The sequence below is a fragment of the Pipistrellus hanaki genome (genome assembly GCF_964339955.1).
Source record: "Pipistrellus hanaki genome assembly, chromosome: 8".
Lineage (NCBI taxonomy): Eukaryota > Metazoa > Chordata > Mammalia > Chiroptera > Vespertilionidae > Pipistrellus > Pipistrellus hanaki.
In genome coordinates, this window is record NC_140510.1 from 60,358,070 (window position 1) to 60,375,732 (window position 17,663).

The 17,663-nt window shown below is 41.6% G+C and overlaps 2 protein-coding genes across 2 annotated transcripts in view; one reads left to right on the forward strand and one right to left on the reverse strand.

Moving 5' to 3' along the window:
- Positions 1–299, reverse strand: part of SP140 (SP140 nuclear body protein) — a 59,987-nt gene extending 59,688 nt beyond the window's left edge. The window contains exon 1 of the mRNA XM_084891772.1: positions 160–299. Within this exon, the coding sequence (XP_084747898.1) occupies positions 160–212 (53 nt within the window). The 5' untranslated portion in view covers positions 213–299. The remainder of the gene's footprint in view (positions 1–159) is intronic.
- An 827-nt stretch (positions 300–1,126) lies between these two features.
- SP110 (SP110 nuclear body protein) overlaps positions 1,127–17,663 on the forward strand; it is a 33,378-nt gene continuing 16,841 nt past the window's right edge. The window contains 10 exon segments of the mRNA XM_084891814.1: positions 1,127–1,261; positions 3,679–3,826; positions 6,175–6,343; positions 7,811–8,068; positions 8,373–8,450; positions 9,323–9,406; positions 10,703–10,780; positions 11,662–11,730; positions 14,145–14,294; positions 16,513–16,566. Coding sequence (XP_084747940.1) covers positions 3,680–3,826; positions 6,175–6,343; positions 7,811–8,068; positions 8,373–8,450; positions 9,323–9,406; positions 10,703–10,780; positions 11,662–11,730; positions 14,145–14,294; positions 16,513–16,566 — 1,087 coding nt within the window. The 5' untranslated portion in view covers positions 1,127–1,261; position 3,679.

The following is a 17,663-nucleotide window of genomic DNA, read 5'->3' on the forward strand; positions in this document are numbered from 1 at the left end:
TTTCCCACTTTAATTTTAAAAACCTAATGCACTCATTATGTATTTATTTTCAATCTCCTTCTCTTACATAACTATAGAATGAGGCTGGGTAGACAGAAATAATAACAGTAGATGCCCACCTTACCAGAAATGAAGGACAGGAGAAGACAGAAGACTGACCTGCAGTTGAGATTATGGTCTCCATCTGCCATCTGCTGGCCCCCCTGGGCCATGGAGCTGGGCTAGGATCACCCTTGGTTAGATTTTCCTTGACCGTCTTCCCACAGCTCTAGGGAGAACAGCTGCCCATTGAAGGATCCTTCAGGTTCGGCACTCAAAGGGTAAAAGAAAAGTGAAAAGGCAGATCAGCCAGCATCTGTGGTGTTTGTCCCTCCCCCCAGCCTCAGAGGGCATTGTCAGTTCCGGGAGGAGGAGTGTGGCCAGATCTAGGAGGAAGACAGGGGGCCATTTGTTTACCCAAAGCAAAGAAGACACAGAAGCCTAATTCAAAGGAATCAAAGTTGTTCTGAGGTGAGGCAGTAACTTTGTGTGGGGACTAAGGGTGCTTCGCGTTTGTCCCTTTCCCTTGCTGAAGTGGCTTGAGAAAGAAAAGGGACAGCTGGCCTGGCACAGCAGGGAGCCTGGGACTGGAGGAGGTAGGTCCAGACAGGGGACTGGGGACAGCCCCAAAGCTCAGCATTATAAAGTGTGTTATAAGCATAGCTGAGCTGCCTCACTTCCCCTTTAATTTGTTTGTTTTCTAAACTTGGACGGTTTCCAGTAAATGTACTCAGTTGTGTGACTGTCACCATCACCACAATCCAGAAGATTGTAGAACATTTTTATTACCCAAAAGGTATAGAAGGACAAGACATGGGAAATAGAGGAGGATAGGGAAGCAGACTCACCGTGGCTTCTCAGATCCCCAGGACCCTGGGGTTGAACCCCTACACTTTCTCCCCTCTGTTCCCCCTCCCAGGCTGGACTGGATGGGGAGCAGCCCACCACCAGCAACCCCAGACAGGTACCCTTGTAACCTCACAAGTTTCCGGAGGGTGGAGTGAACTGCAAGTTCAGCCTTCAGCTTCCTGCACACACTGCTCAAAATACTTTCACTTTTCTTTCCTGGGAAGCCTGGCCCTCTCTGCTTCGTGTGCCACGCACAGACTTCCTGCCTCGCCCTCTGGTATCTCCCTGCCTGTCTTCCAGTCTTCCAGGAGCAACCCCTGGCTGGTCCCTGCACCAGGGAAGGGAAGGAGCAGGTGGAAAACTCAGCATCCAGGTGGGTTTCCACTTAGCTGCTTTGGTGATTGGGCTTTTAAGTTTCGTTTCCTGGCAGCAGCTGCAGGGTGGAACTCCACTGCTTAAACTGTGCAGCGTACTCTCCGTAAAACTGTGTTTTCCAAAGAGCTAGAGGGTACGTGGATTTAATAGGAGATTACTGAACAGGGGGACAGATATAGAAGGGCACCACACATACAGCTCAACTCTCTCTTCCCTAAATTCTAGCCTGTTGTTGTGGGTGCGACAAGTTTGCTCGCCCCCATACTCATCCTCGCTCTGTGATCCTGCCCCCTGCCCCAAATGGCAACTCATTCATTATCCACTGTGCCTGGGCAGTGACTGGAAGTACAATAGTAGGGAAGCTGGGAGAAAGGAGAAAATAAGGGAGGTACATTGAGGATACATCTGTGATGTATTGTAAACTTCTTATAGTTTTTCTTTAAACATATCCATAATTATTTACCTGAAATAAGTTCCTAGAAGTGGAATCTGGGATTCAAGGGAGCTCATACTTTAAGACATTTGGCCATGATTACAAAGTTAGCCTTCAGCTTCCACCAGGAGAGTCGGTGATTCTATCTCGGTCTATTTGAAAGGCAAACATGTTATTAAGTTGTCTTTATTTGCACTGTCCTGACTACTAGTGAGTTATTCTGTTTTTCATTATATTTATTGCGCGATTATATAATTGCCTGTTTATGTCTTTTGCTTTTTTTTCTATGTGGATTTTTGTCTTTTGTTGGCTCATTTTAAGACTTCTTCACATAATAAAAGTCTGAACACTCATAGATGAGACGTGGTGTCAGGTGCTGGCTAGAAACGGGGCTGTGGTCAGATGAGTTCTCCTTTGCCACTGAATACCTTGGGCAGGATACTTAACCTCTCTGTGTTTCATCCCTGGGAATCATAACAGACAAGAAATGAGGGGGGGGGGGGTGTTGCTTCATTAATTATTAACTATATCAATATCTAATCACTGTGCTGAACACTGAAAACATATAATAATGAATGTCAACTGTAATTGAACAATCACAGAAAACACTTTTTTAAGAGTGAGGAACCAGGGGAGTGTTCTGTTCTGAAAGCTGTTGCATAGTCATCCTAAATGTAACCCCAGGGCCCCTTCCTCTTCTTAGCGTGTCGTGTGTTCATTCTGACTTTCTCTAGTTCTGTGCTCTTTGCACTATCCTTCCCTCATGCCTGGCGTGGATGGTAGATTTCTTTCCCAGTTGTTCTCTATCTTCCAGGATTTCTTCACAATTATAGATGCCCACCCCACCCCTACCCTGGCATTTTTTCTTGTTTTCTAGTACTCTTCTGCATTTTCTTTTTTATATTATCCTTTTTTAAAGTCAACTTAAAGGATTTGAAAATGAAGAAAGAGAGAGACAGGTTACTCAATCTGCCACTGGAATTAAATCCTAGGAAATAGTCATTACAGTTCCATTTTCTCTTGGACATAAAATGGTGTTGGAAAAATGGGATCTCTGTTCGTTTTGTTTTTTAAGTATCTCCAGATGAATGAATATTTTGTCAGTGCCTCCCTCTTCTTGACAATTTGTCAGGAAATGTTGTCTGTCAACTTCCTGCCTATTAAACTTACTATTTTCTCATGACCTACAAATGGTAAATTTTATAAATGTGTCATGGGCATGGGAAAAGGCACATGTCGAAGATATGAAATTAATACATAAATCATTTAAGTCACCTTTACTAATCCTGTCTTTTATATTCTTTGTATTTTTATTTATGCTTTGCCTATCTGTGTGTTGAAGATTGTAGGTGGTTTATTAAAGTTTCTAAGATTTATCATGTTTCCATCTTTTTGCCTGTTTGAGGCCATCCCCTACATAAGCATTGCTTGGGTGTGCATTAAGCTGCAGTCTAGGAAATCATAACTCAGCTCAATGTAGCCACAGACCATAGTGCTTATGGCTGGGAGCCAGGAACAAGAAAGTCAGGATTTATTCACCTGCACCACTTCCAGGTTGCACAATTTAGGGTGAGCTATTAAACCCCTCTATGTCTCAGTGTCCTTGACAATAAAAATGGCTATGATCATAGTAATCAAAGGTTTTGTGAAGGTTAAATAAGTCACTTCATGGGAAACCCTTAAAATCTGGCACACTAGAAGCTGTCAATTAATTTTAGCTATTTTTAATACCTGCCTAATGTTTAACCAGCAGCTCCTTTGGGATGTCAGAGTCATCCCAAAGTGTCGGAGTTCACTTTTAGCCTCCGTTATTGCTAGGTATTGTCCTGTATACCAGAGTCTTTGAGGCAGATGTTGCTTTGCAGACTGCTCAGGTATGCCTTTGGGACCAGAATGCTCACTAAACACAGGGGGCAGCTTCCCAAGCTCCACAATGTCTTTGCTTCCTTTTTTTCTTTTTTTTTCTTCTGCCCCTTCCATAGAATGTTCAACATCACCCGAGACTTAAAAGAAACTCTTCGCCAGCACTTCATCTTCCAGAAGCTGGAGATCTCCTATGCCATATGCAAGCCATTTCCCTTCTTGGAAGGCCTCCGAGACAAATCCTTCATCTCTGAGAAAATGTACACGGTGAGTCATGTTGACCACGTTCACATAGCAGCTCAGTTCTCACCAAGAATGCCCAATTGTTGAAGTCCCAAACCAACCCCCTTGCCCCCACCCACACACACACCCTGGATTTCTAGAGTTCAGAAGGCCTGGACTCAAATATTTATTGGCAGAAAAAAAGGATATCATAGGGTAATCTCAAACCAGGTGACTTAAAAGAAATAATGGCTCCTGCTGAGTAACTCAGTTAGTTGGAGCATCATCCTCATACACCAACGTTGTGGGTTCAATCCCTAGTCAGGGAACATACAAGAATCAACCAGTGAATACATAAATAAGTGAAACAACAAGTCAATGTCTCTCTCCAAAAAAATCACTAAATCAACAAAAACCAGTTTTTTATTTTTAATTTTTTTTTACTTTTTTAAAAAATATTTTTATTTTATTTATTTATTTTTAATTTTTTTACATTTTTTTATTAAATTATTATCTGTGTACATATTTTAACATTGTCCCCATCCCCAAACCAGTTTTTAAATGTATTCTCCCACAGTTCTGGAGGCCAGAAATCGAAAATCAAGGAATTGGTAGGGTTGATTTTTTTTTTTTTTCTAGAGATATTGAGTGAGTCTATTCCCTGACTTTCTTCTGGTGGTATCAGCAATGTTGGTATTCTTTACTTATAAAAACATCTAATAGCTGCTTCCATCTCTACACCACTTTATTTGTTTTTGTGTCTTCTCCCCTTTTCTTTCTCTTCTAAGAACACTTGTCATTGTGACTTAGGGCCCACCTAATCCAAAATGATCCTTAATTATATTAGCAAATAACTTTTTTTTTTCCAAACAAGATCGCATTCACAGGTTTCAAGTGCACATATCTTTGGAGGGAGAGGATACCATTCATCCTACTAATGGCACCATTTTAATTCCTAAGAGCATGGCACCCATGGTCCATTCTAATGTGAAGAAAGGAAGACAATGGGATATGTCTATGTGTATAAAAATGGCACTCTTTTCATATAATTTGGGGTGTTTAAAGCATTTCCTGAACCTAGGGAAGTGTTAGCAGTGATAGAATCATCTCCCCCCAGGCTTGGCCTGGTTGGCTCTAAGCCCTCTCTAGATCATAGCCCAGCTGTCACTTCTCAGAGATGTCTCCATGACTGACTCCTAATTAAGACCTCCCTCATTATTCTTCCTATGATTGCCCTTAATAAAACTTCTCTCAACAATAATATTTATTTAATTTGTGTTTATTATTTAACTAGAGGGCCAGTGCACAAATTTGTACATGGGTGGGTTCTGGTAGGCCGGCCCTGATCAGAGTGGAGGGACTGATCGAGGGTGGGGCTGGCCAGGGGAGAGGCTGTGGGTGATTGGCCAGCTGGCTCTGCCCTCTGGTCGAACTCCCAGTCAAACTCCTGGTAGAGGGAACAATTTGCATATTAGCCTTTTATTATTTTGGATGCCTATCTTCTTTGCCTGACAGTGCCCCTCCCCCATAAGGGGAGCAACATGTTAAACATCTCCATTACTTTGTACACAAGAACTAGACTAGTAGGTGCTCCATAAACATTTGCAATCAATTCTCTCTTGCCATTTTTGTCTTCTTAGCTATCCTCTCATCAAAAAGAATTCTCTGGGTCATTTCCCTATGGCTGGACCCTAATCAGGCTATCTCAAGTCCAAGAGGCAAAGAGAGAACACAGGCTAACAAAAATCAACGGAATAACAACTATTTACTGACCCCTGGTCAATTACCAAAGTGTCCTTCCCAGAGCCTTAGAGAGTTAATTCTACCATAACAGCCTTTGATTCCACTTTCCTTTCTTAAAATTTCTCTATTCCGCCGAAACCGGTTTGGCTCACTGGTAGAGCGTCGGTCTGCAGACTGAAAGGTCCCGAGTTCGATTCCAGTCAAGGGCATGTACCTTGGTTGCAGGCACATCCCTGGTGGGGGGTGTGCAGGAGGCAGCTGGTCGATGTTTCTCTCTCATCGAGGTTTCTAGCTCTCTATCTCTCTCCCTTGCTCTCTGTAAAATATCAATAAAATATATTTTAAAACAAAACAAAATAAAATTTCTCTATTCCCTCAAATAGAACTAAAATAAGGTTTACAAAACAGACTTATTTTAAAGAAGGCTAATTTATTTCTATGACTATCAAAATACATATATATGAAGTTCCCAAGTAAACAGGTAGAACTGTGATTTCTCTACATTAGAGAGTTTGACTATACATTTTGCATGAAATTCCCCCTAAAAAGAGCAAAATAGCTCTATTACAACTTAGAAAACCACAAATGTATAACAAATCTCTATTTATCTTTATAATCATGTATAATAATCTTTCATTCTGTTTCTTAAGGAGTCTATGGAAGCCTGTAGAAATATGGTCCCTGTGTCCAAAGTGGTATACAACATTCTCACCATACTGGAGGACCCATTTAATCTGTCATTTCTGGAAATGTTGTTCAGTCAGATCAATCTACGGGAATACCCCAACCTGGAGGCAATTCACAGGAGCTTCAGAAATGGTATGAGGCTTCTTAAATATCTCTGGGGCTATAGAAGCATGAGGGGGGTTGCTATAGAAAATTCGGGTTGTTGGAAGAGGCACTTTAATTGCCCACTTTCTCTTTGGAAAGGTGTGGGCCGTGCTCTTTCTCAGATGTGGCAGCAAGTGTAGCCTCTAGCCCTGGTTCTCTAAGATGACTTTCTGGAGGGCACATATGTTTCTGTCGGACCTGTTTTAAGAATTTGGGAAAATGGTACAGATTAGTATACTGGACAGTCTCTAAGAAATGCATAATATGAGGAAATGCAAAGTTCCAGAGACCCTTTCTGATGGAAGGACAAGGAGAGGAAGAGTAATGGGTAAGGAGAGATAGTAAGAACTATATCTTTTGGTGGTGGTATTATTTTCTTTTTGAGTGCTTAGTAAGTGCCAGGCAATATCCCAGGCACTTCATATGATTGTCTCATATCATATTTAAAACAATCCTGTGGAGTCACAATTATCCCCATATAACACAGAAGGAAATTAAAGCTCAAAGTAATAGTGACTTTTCCAAAGTTATTTGTCTGTTATGAGCAGAGCCAGAATTCCTACCTGGATCTCCTAATACCTGGGCCTGGAATGTTAATCACTCTACTAAAGCGGATAGCTTGGAGGCAGAGTATGATACTGGAGGAGAGAGAAAAGGGAGGGGAAGTGTGGACACAGAGGCAGAAAGAGGATATGAGAAAGACATAGAGCATGAAGCATACTTAGAGGGAGAAAGAACTGAATAAATAAAGGAGTAGAAAAAAGAACAGTGATAGAGATCGGGGGGCGGGGAGGGAGTAAGAGGAGCAGATGGTAAAACTATTTCAGGTTTGAGGAGAAACAGGAGGTTCACTTATCTAAGAATGGCAGGGGAGAGAGCAGCAGAGCACTATTGTTGACAGCTCTTCATCTGCTCTCCAACACTTTTCCATCCACAGGCTCCTTCCCAAAAGAAGAAATGAATCCTTGGGCTTAAGGGGCCTCAAAAGAGAAAAGTCATCTTCAGGCAGGCATGTGGGCCCATACTCCTGGCAGCACTGGGGCATTTCTAGGAGAAATATTGTTCTCAAAGGCCATGCCAAGCAAGTCTGATAGTCAGAGGGACCACACACCAACGTGCCCCTCTGACCTAGCTGAGCTCAAACTTCCTTCTTGATCTATTACTCTGTGATTTTTTTTCTGGGTCCCTCTCCAAAATCCCACCTTACTTGCCTTTTTCTGTTTACTGTTTGAAACAACTTTACTTCTGAAATAAATTATGGAGAAGAATCATAAGAGAAGCCCACCATTAGCCATAGCGAGGACGATAAATCAATTCTCTACACCTGGGAGGAGAATGAATACCTCTATGCCCTCCCCCCCCCAACCTATTGGAAGTCATGTGTGTAAAGAAATCTCTTTCCCACATAATTCTGAGTCTCTAGGGTGCTGATGTGTGCTCCTTTATCAATTCCAGTTGTCGCTTCCTGTGGAGGATGGAGAAGAACTGTCTTTGAAGCCCCAGCCAACTCAACAGGTAGAAACCCCCGTCAGAACCTGCTGCCACTGCCTGCAGCCCAGCGCCCCCCAATGAGATGCCCGACCTCTGTGCCCAGAGTCAGTCAGCCCAGAGCAATCCCACAGCCCAGCAATAATGTCCTGGACAAGCCACCCAGCACTGCTGGCCCTGCCAACGCTCTCCCAAGAGTCATCCAGGAAGGAAGGACCACTCCAGGTGAGAAACAGACTCAGTCCAACACCTGGACATTGCCAGCCTGGGTGCCTGTGGCCATGTCTACAACCCAAGGTCCCACCTTTGGGTTAATCTGCCCCTTCCATACACCCACCTCCATAAACAGCCTTTTCTAAGACGGATTATATACACTGTGAGGGGCTTGGGTGGGGGGCCCAGAGCCCTGCTTCCATCCCTGGAACAGCCCAACCCTCTGCCCTTGGACCTTGGTGCTCCATCTGCTCAGGCATTTTTACCCTTCACTCTCCTCCCCACACCCTGCAATGATTTTCCTTCCTCTCTTCAGTGGTCAACTTAACATCCCACAAAAATGATAAAGAAGACTCACAACAGATGCCCAGCACTCCCCCTGCAACTGTGCAAGGTAATATACTTGAGGCTGGCTTAGTTTAGCTCAAGGTAGCTATGAAGGGAGGATACACACCTGCCAACCAGGAGGCTGGTGGTAAGAACCCGGAGACAAACAAAAAGACAAAAGGGAACCAATGCTCCGACTTGGCACAGGACCACTTGTCAGGGTCGCTGCCACAGCCAGTCGGCTATGTGATGTCCAACACTCAAACACTGTTCTGATTGACAACTAACTTGAGCACACTCACACCACCATCCTCACCTGATTGCCCACCTTCTGATTGATTACAGGCCTTTCTGTTTCAACCCTATTCATTTTCATGTGGTTTGAATTCTAAGGGCAATGGTATTAAAATTATTAGAAAAGAAAACAACATGTTTAAAGGTCTGCTGGACCTGACTTAGTTTCTGAGACTGTGTCGCTTATTAACCTCAAAGCGTCATTATAAAGGAGTTGGAGTTTGTTAAATATACCATGGTATATTTTAGGTGCTGCCAGAAATGGTGTCATTAATTATGAGAATTAGGGGTCCTGTTTGGTCCAAATAATGTTTCCTCCACACATCTAATATATATGGTAATAGACATAGATAAAGATATAGATATATGATTAAGGTTAACATCATCATAGAGTGAATAACAATGTAAGATTCCATATTCTAGATTTTTCAAAGAAAAAAAATTGGTACCATAATTAAATTAGTAAGTAGCCATTGAAAGCAAATGAAGGCTCACTCTCCCATTCTGCCTCACCCTCACCAGGCCTTGGTATTCAGTCTGGGCCCCATCGTTTTCTCCTGATAGAATAGATTGTTCTCTTTCCTCCTTCTCTGATCCCTGCTTGCTGGTCCTGGCATCTGAAATTCCTTTTCTTCTTCTGCTCAGTGTCCAGTGACCACCCGATCCCTCAAGCAAAAGATAAAGAAAAGATTCAAGAGATGCCCCAGGCTCCCTCAGCCCACGAGCTAGGTAATTTTGATTTAAGCAACTTAAGTTCACCTTAGTTTTTATGTCTGCAAAGAGGAGAATCCACTTGAACCTTCTAGAGACTGATCCTGACCACCAACATGGTGCAGCTCCTGGCTTCTCACCCAGCCCTTGGAGGCTTGGACAGACAGGAGACCTGAGCTCCTAGAGGGAGATAGAGTCCCTGGGGAAGGCAAGGTGAACTGGGAAGGGGACACCAATGACAAGGGATGGGAGCCCTCCTAATACCCACTGGACCTAGACTCAAACACCACTAAGGGGTCTGGAAAGGGAGAAGATTCACCTTCCAGAGGGGTTGTGATGGGAACACAAAGAAAAGCATGAAGCCAGGCAAGACTGTTTGACTCACCCTCTGAGGCCACTTAAATAAGACAAGGCTCAAAACTGCTCCATCAAAATGCAAAGCAAGCAAAACCACTGTGTGGCCCTAACACTGAATCAGAGCCCCAGACATGGATGGCCCTCCTGCCCAGTCCCCACCCTAACTGTGGGAAACATTCACTTAGCCCTCAAAATCCCTGCATGTTTAGGTTTTTTAAAATTGATATTATTTAAATAGTTTTAAATGCAACAAATTGTTTAAAGGGTCTATGCTTGCCACCTGTCCTAGTTATCTGTTCCTAAATAGGCCAGAATTTGATATGGATGTGAAGACAAAAAGGTGATAGCTTTCTTGAGATGGGTCTCTGTGATGGCTTTCTATCTTTGAGCCCTTCTGTCTTTCTTAGTGCAGCAGAAACTAAGAACTGTTGTATTTATTTGCTGTTAACAAGTGCTAGCGAATACCCCCTGGCTCCTGCTTTCTTCAGCTGATATATATATAAGGCACTTAGCCTTCTCAGGGTGAAATAATCAGGTAGAACAGGTTAAAAATATCCATTCATAGACATCTAAGCAATAACATATATCTTTTTATATGGCAGACATTCACTTTCACTGTGGCTAACAGAATTCAAGGTCACCACTTCCACTGCTCTCAGCCTCATTCCCTGAGTGAGAGTCCCCGTATTCATCTTCCACTGAGTAGGGGTAGTCCATCCAATGGGCCAAACTGAACCCTCCTCTACGGGCAATTGTTCCCTGGTTCTGGGGTAGTCATGTAAGTCACAATAACCACAAGTTTGATTGACTCAGGGCAGAGGTAGGAAACCCTGTACTGGTGGGTCCCCAGCCCTAGGCCACACATGTCCTCCATCCTCCTGTTCTCACATCGAGCTCCTTCAGTATTTTCTCTTTAGCCCATCTGACCTCTGAAATGAATTCTGTTTCCCTTATCAGTGATAAGAAATGATTCTCCTGAACCAAATGATCCAGCAGAGCCCCAGGAGGCAGCCAGCACACCTCTCCTCAAGAAAGGTAAGGATTGTTCTCCTCTTATAGGCATCAGGAGGGGGAATGCGAAGCTGCATCCTGTTTTTCTGATTGGATCTTGTCATGGGCATTCTCTCTGTGATTGTAGTCATGACGCTCAGTACTATTTGTTTCTGCAATTCCCTCTCACTGCCTCTACCTTTGAGGCCTTCATTAAATGATAGGAAAAGTGGAAGGCATTTAGAGCCATTATAATATGCATCCTTTGAAATTGCCTGTTCTGCAATCACCAAGTTCTCCTATAGCCACAACTTCATAAAGGGTTAGTCGCACCTCCTTTAAATGACAATCCCACTTCCTGTGATGATCCTTTTTGAAACTTTGAGCTCATTTTCCCCCCAAAGTTCTGCCCCTCTTTATGCTTCCTTTTTTTTTTTCTCAAGAGATTAATTTTCCTCCTAATTCATAGAAACCCATCAGGTGGAAATTTCCTTCTTTCTGGTTCCCTCCTTCTCTCCAAGGCAATCCTTCCACCTCACCTGACTGTAGAATTCAGCATCAACCTCTCATAGGATCTGCATCCTAACCAATGCCCATACCTATCCCAGCTCATAAAGCAAATTTATCTTGATCCCCATCTCTCTTCACTTGCCTCCATATCCCTTCCCTCCAGTTCACAGCATAGCTTCTAGAAATGCATTACCTGGAATTATTCTCTTCTTTTTCTTCATGTCTCTCCTGCCTCTGCCACTTTAGAATTTCTTCTCTGCCATTACTCCATGAAGCAGTATTACCTAAGGTCACCAATGACTGCCTAGCCATTGTCATTTGAAAGCCAGACATAAAAGTTGAGAATTGTTGGCATAAGACAATTGGGAGATCTATGTGTGTAGCTATAAAAGATTATATGTATTCTGTCTTTTTAGGAAAGAAAAGAAAAAGAAGTATGTGGTCAGGTCCTAAAAAGAGACAACAGAAAAAAAGACTTCTCAGAGGTAAGATGACAGTAGGAGAGGAGGCTGGAGGCTGGAGGCAGCTCATGCTTGTAGGTCAAGGTGTGGGAAGGTGAATTGTATTTTAAATGTAATGTGGAGCCATTGACAGATCTAATCAGTGAATGACACTATCCAATTTTAAACTAGACAAGACTGATTTGGGTGCTGTGTAAAGAATGATTTGGAAATAGAAAAGAATAGAAATAGGGAAACCATTTGGAGAGCAGATGTCATGAGATTTGATAGTAACCTGGATTCAGATCAAGCAGTGAAGATGGAGAGAAGAGGACCAATTCAAAGTCAGTTTGGAGGTCGAGTTGACAAGATGTGATAAACTGGAAACAAGATGAAAAAGACAGTGATCTCAATTTCTGGCTTGAATGTCTGGGTGAATGGTGGTTCCTGTTGCTGAAAAAGGATACAATATATAATATTTGGAGGGAGATTTTATAATTCAGTTTTTCACCTGTCCATTTCAAGATCTGTGCTAACCATCCATGCAGTTGTGCCCAATATGTGATTTGCCAAGAACTGTGACCGGATGACTTGTAACCCCATTTGCATAGTCATATTCCTTAGATATACGACTACTACAGAAACACAAGTCACCTGGGTCAGGGAAAATAATTTTTATTGATAATCACAATCAGCAGCTCAATAAACTAACATTGCAGCGTATATCCCTCACATGCATACCCACAGGCAGCAAAAAGAGTTGATGGAATCTTTCTATGTGAGTGGTAGATTACATTCCATAGACAAGGAATGGAGAATGGTGGGTTTGCTGTTTTTATACAGGACTAGGAAAGCATCCTGGGTCTGTACCCTAATTTTTTGGAATTTAAATGTGTCTTTCCAAGAGCCATAGAAACCCTAGGTATCCTTGTCTTTTACTTAGAGGTGTCTCCAAGTTCTGGTATCATCCCTTTTGACCTGGGCTATGATGAAGAAAGGAGAAGGTGGTACAAGGTGAGGGTAGAGAGGGGCCAGATCATGTGGCCCTCACAGGCTGTTGGGAGGAATTTGGAGTTTATTTAACTTGAAATTAGTTACCCTGTTGACAAGTCAAAAAGTAAGCCATCCTTGACTACCCGATTATCTACCTTAATATATTGACAAGTTCTATTGGTTCTGTCCTCTCTTTGCTACACTAAAATCTGATGGTTTCATTCCCATGCTTACAACTTATCCATGACCTCCTAGTGCTTTTAGAATAATATTCATACTTCTTAGTGTGATTGACAATGCTCTTTCCAATCCAACCCTTCTCTTCCTCTTTAATTCCATCTTTTCTCACTCAAAACTCCAGCTGACACTCTGAACTTTATTCCTCCTGTTTTATTTCTCTCCTCTTTGATCCTTGGTATATGCTCCTCTCTTTGAATAATACATTCTGACCCTACACTACTTCCCATTAATGTTTGGCTATCTCCTGTTCATCACTGGTATTGGCTTCAATGACTACTTCAAGGTGTTCTCTGATGCTAAATTAGATAAGGTGGTCACATTGCATGTTCCCATAGCACTCAGCACTGGCCCTTTGGGAAGATTCCACATTCTTCGTTGTAATTACTACTAATGTGTCTCTTCTAAGCTAGATGGTAATCTCCAGGCACAGAAATCAACATTAATTATTACCTGAATGGGGGGGGGGGGAATGAAAGAAACCATATTTTCTATATCCCATAATTTGAAGAATGACAAAAGATGGTTTGTGATCTATTATTATGCTATGCAAAGTCACAGGTACCACTACCCGCATGTGATCTTGATATAAACTAAGAGTTATTGGAGGGCAATCTCATGGCAGAGAAATAAAACCACATAATTCTCTTTCTTGTTATCCCTAGTTTAGAGCAGGCATGGATGGTTTGCATGCCCTCTGGCCAGCATGCCAATACTGAAGCATCCACTCTCATAGTGCACTAAAGGTTTATGGAACTGAGGGCAGGAACATCTATGTGACTATGCAACGGCACACACTCCCCAGTCAGAGTGGCTTTGTTAGAAATGGGGAGCTTCCGGGGCTTGTGTTAAGCTGTTCTGTTTGAGGAACTTCCCTCCTGACACTGTCCTCTGCTAAGAAGATGCCAGGCCCTTCCAGATTTGGCTTTGTTCCTATATTATTTACTTTACATTTAATTAATCATCTTGATTAAAAATACTAATAACACCTGAAAAGAGATACCACATTCTGAGAAAAAAAGAACACACATAATCCTACTAAAAGTATACATTAGGGAAGGGAATTAAGGCACACACAATAAAAAATATATAATTACAGAAAAGTAGCAGGAGAAAAGTGAGGCACAGGGGTACAGAGATCTCAACATTTGGGGGCTAAAGGCATGAGAAGGAAGGTCACTAAGAGGAGATCCCAATGGAAACTACTCACAAATCCTTATTCGGCCCAGGACTGACCTCACCTGGGCACAGAATCCAAGAGAAGCTCCAAATGGTGAATCAGGAGACTCACAGGAAGAATGACTCAACCAGGAACTCAAAGGTGGTGATAAGGACCCAAAAGGCAAGGACTGAATGTGCCCAGACGTCTGGACCTGAGGGTAAGACTGGTGACAGAATCTGTCATTTGAAGGCTCAGTATGGGTCTCTTGTGCAGCAGGCACAGAATTAGGTGGACATGTGAAGGAGGGAGCAATGCAGGGAAAGACCATGAGGTATGACAGGAACAACAGAGAAGGCACAAATGCAGGTTACATCTGAGGAGTTTTTGTTAAAGAAACAGCTGTGATTACAAGGTACAGCTGACCCCAGCTGGGACTTAGGGCACAAAGACTATTATTAAAAGGATGTGTACTCAAAGATAGAAATGTAATAAAATTAATAGTTTTTACTGCCTCATCAAGAACATTCTTAAAACTGGTTTGTTTTTCTTTTTTTCTGGTGAGTGACAGTGAGGAGTAACCACTCCTATGGTTTGGAGACACTGCTTTGATTTGTCCTAAGGCACCAGCAGTTCTTCATCTAAGGGTAGAAAAATCTCCATAGTGACAAAGACAAAGGATACCTTGTTATGAAAACAGCTTTGACCTCACAAATCTCCTAAAAGGGTTTCCAGAACTCCTCAGGGGTTCATGACCTCCCTTTGAGCCTCTGGTCCAGGGGTTCAGATGACTGCTCTCTCATTGGCTGTGCTGCTGCCCTGAGTGGGAGCTACCTGGTGATGGACACACAGGAGGGCACCGCGGAGGTTCTGTGCAACCTCCAGCCTTCAGCTGCAGGGTGTGCAAGGTTCCTCCCTGGATCTCTGCGAGATTCCCCATGAGATTTTTCTAGGGCATGTTTATTGAGATCTGAACAGAATGACTTTTTTTTTTTTTTTGAGAGAGGTCAGTGATGACACTTTAGATATGAATGAAGCAGAGTCCCCAGGACCCATCCAGCACGCCACCGAGAATCACACAAGGTACAGATGAGGGATTGTGAGTCTCAGAATGCAGTCTCCGGAGCCCAGATTCAGAGCTGTTTTACTCTAAGCAAGAGTTTCTCAGGCCTCTTTTCATTATCACTGCCCTTGGGAGCCTACTTGCATGTGTTTTTTACCTAATCCAGAACACACACCCCCATGACATTTTAATATCACAAGATATATGTTGATTTAGGGACTGCATATATTTATTTATGCCTTATACATAAAAAAGAGTAAGATTTCCCCCTCCCCCCCCCCCCCCCCCCAGGAATCAATTTTTGGGCAGTATCACCACTACTGAGAATTCATGCACTAAGCATATTCTTGGCATTTTATTGGAAGTGCCCAAGCCTTAGATCAAGTTTTTTCTTATAAGTCTCAATCTCCATGACTGGAAAGAGAACATCTCATCATAGACACAAACATAATAGTATAACTGAGCACAGGCAACTGATGATGATGTTGGCATGCGCTCATGAACGAGTGCATGTTAATTCATTCTCACCATGGCTACTGTATATGCTCCTTGTAATCACTGTTCTTTGAGGCAGAAAAGCTGAACATCCTTCCGTTTGTTGGTGATTTTGGTCATTATATGACAACTTACAAATCACAACTTAAAAATCCCACATTGACTCACAAACAACAAATATCTAGTCATTGCCCCAAAGAATGTGTTAAATTTGACCACCTTTGAAATAAATGACCATTTTCACAATTTCTCCATTATAAATTTCATATATGTCACCCAATTTCTGCTTCCTCCATTGCACTGACTTCTATTTTCTTTCACTTCCAATTTTCTCATGGATAAATTCTATTTATTTTCACAACTGCCCTTGGAGAAGTGTGAGTAGTTTATTCAGTTTTACAGATGAGAATACTGAGACTTGTAAAAGGTCAAATGGGTTTTAGATGATTCTCTGTGTACAGGACTCATGCCTTGGAGCCATGATTCCCCATCAGAAAGGAAGGAACAGAAATAGCGTTGTCAAAGCTTTGTCATCTTGCCGAAACCGGTTTGGCTCAGTGGATAGAGCGTCGGCTTGGGGACTGAAAGGTCCCGGGTTCGATTCTGATCAAGGGCATGTACCTTGGTTGCGGGCATATCCCCGGTGGGGGGTGTGCAAGAGGCAGCTGATCGATGACTCTCTCATCGATGTTTCTAACTCTCTATGTCTCTCCCTTCCTCTCTGTACAAAATCAATAAAATGTATTTTTAAAATAAAAAATAAAAAAATAAAAAAATAAAAAATAAAAAAAGCTTTGTCATCTTAATATTATCTGAAATGAGTGTGGTCAACAAATGTAAAGCCTGCTTATTTAAAAATAACTTTGTCATTGCTTTGTAGATCCCCTGGATGATGGAAGCAGACTGCCTCTGAGGAAATCTCCGAGGAAAAAGGGTAAGTGTAGAACCTGGATGTTCTCTGTCTGGGTGGGTTCCACGTCACTCTTACCAGTTGTCATATGCTGTGTGTGTGTGTGTGTGTGTGTGTGTGTGTGTGTGTGTGTATACATATATATACTATTAGTCTATTTTATTAATACATTTTTATTGCAAATTTCATGCACATATCTTCATGTTAGTGTTCCCTATTTCTTTTCTCTTAACTGCATAGCACATTATTGTATGATTAACAATTTAAGTCATCACCTATTGATGAACAATTAGGCTATTTTCAATTTTTATATGAAAATAGAAGTCATATTCACATGTGGTTTTTTTTAATTTCTTTATTGATTATGGTGTCACATAATTGTCCTCATCCCCCCATTCCTATCCTAAACCCCTCCCCATGTATGCCCTATTCACATCTATTTGTATCTTTCCACACTTCTCCAATAATTTCCTTGAAATTTCTAAATGTGAGATTACTTGGTTTCAATCTTTTTATCTTAAATTTCATATATGTCACCCAATTGTTCTGTCAAAAATGCAGTTGCTTACATTCTCTTTAACAATACAAGAGTGCTCATTAACTATATCTTCATCAACTTAGATAGGATAAATTTTTTAAAGTGTGGGGTATCCTTAAAACCAAGCAATGCATTTTTATATTATTAGTGGTCTGAATATAACTTTAAAATAAATGTATTATTTGTATTTCTACTTTAATAATTTTAAATTTATGTTCTTGCCCCATTTTTTGTGTTATTCATCTTTTGTGTTATTTATTAAGGATATTAACCCTCTATATTTTTTATTTTTTGTTTTAATATTGTGGGGATGTTTTCTGAAGTGTGGACATTTTTAAATTTTTTAATGGTCAAATCTATCTTTTACCTTTATAATTTCTGGCCTTGAGTTTTGGCTAAGAAATATTTTATATTTAAATCTTATAATAATCTCTCTATATATATTCTTCAAGTCTTTAAAAACCAAGTTATAAATTTGAAGAAAAAAAAGACCTTATTTAAACGTTAACAATTTAGTATATCTTTATTACTTCTTTATTCAAGTTTTTTAATTTCCAAGTAAAATGGAAATTAAAATGGAGTA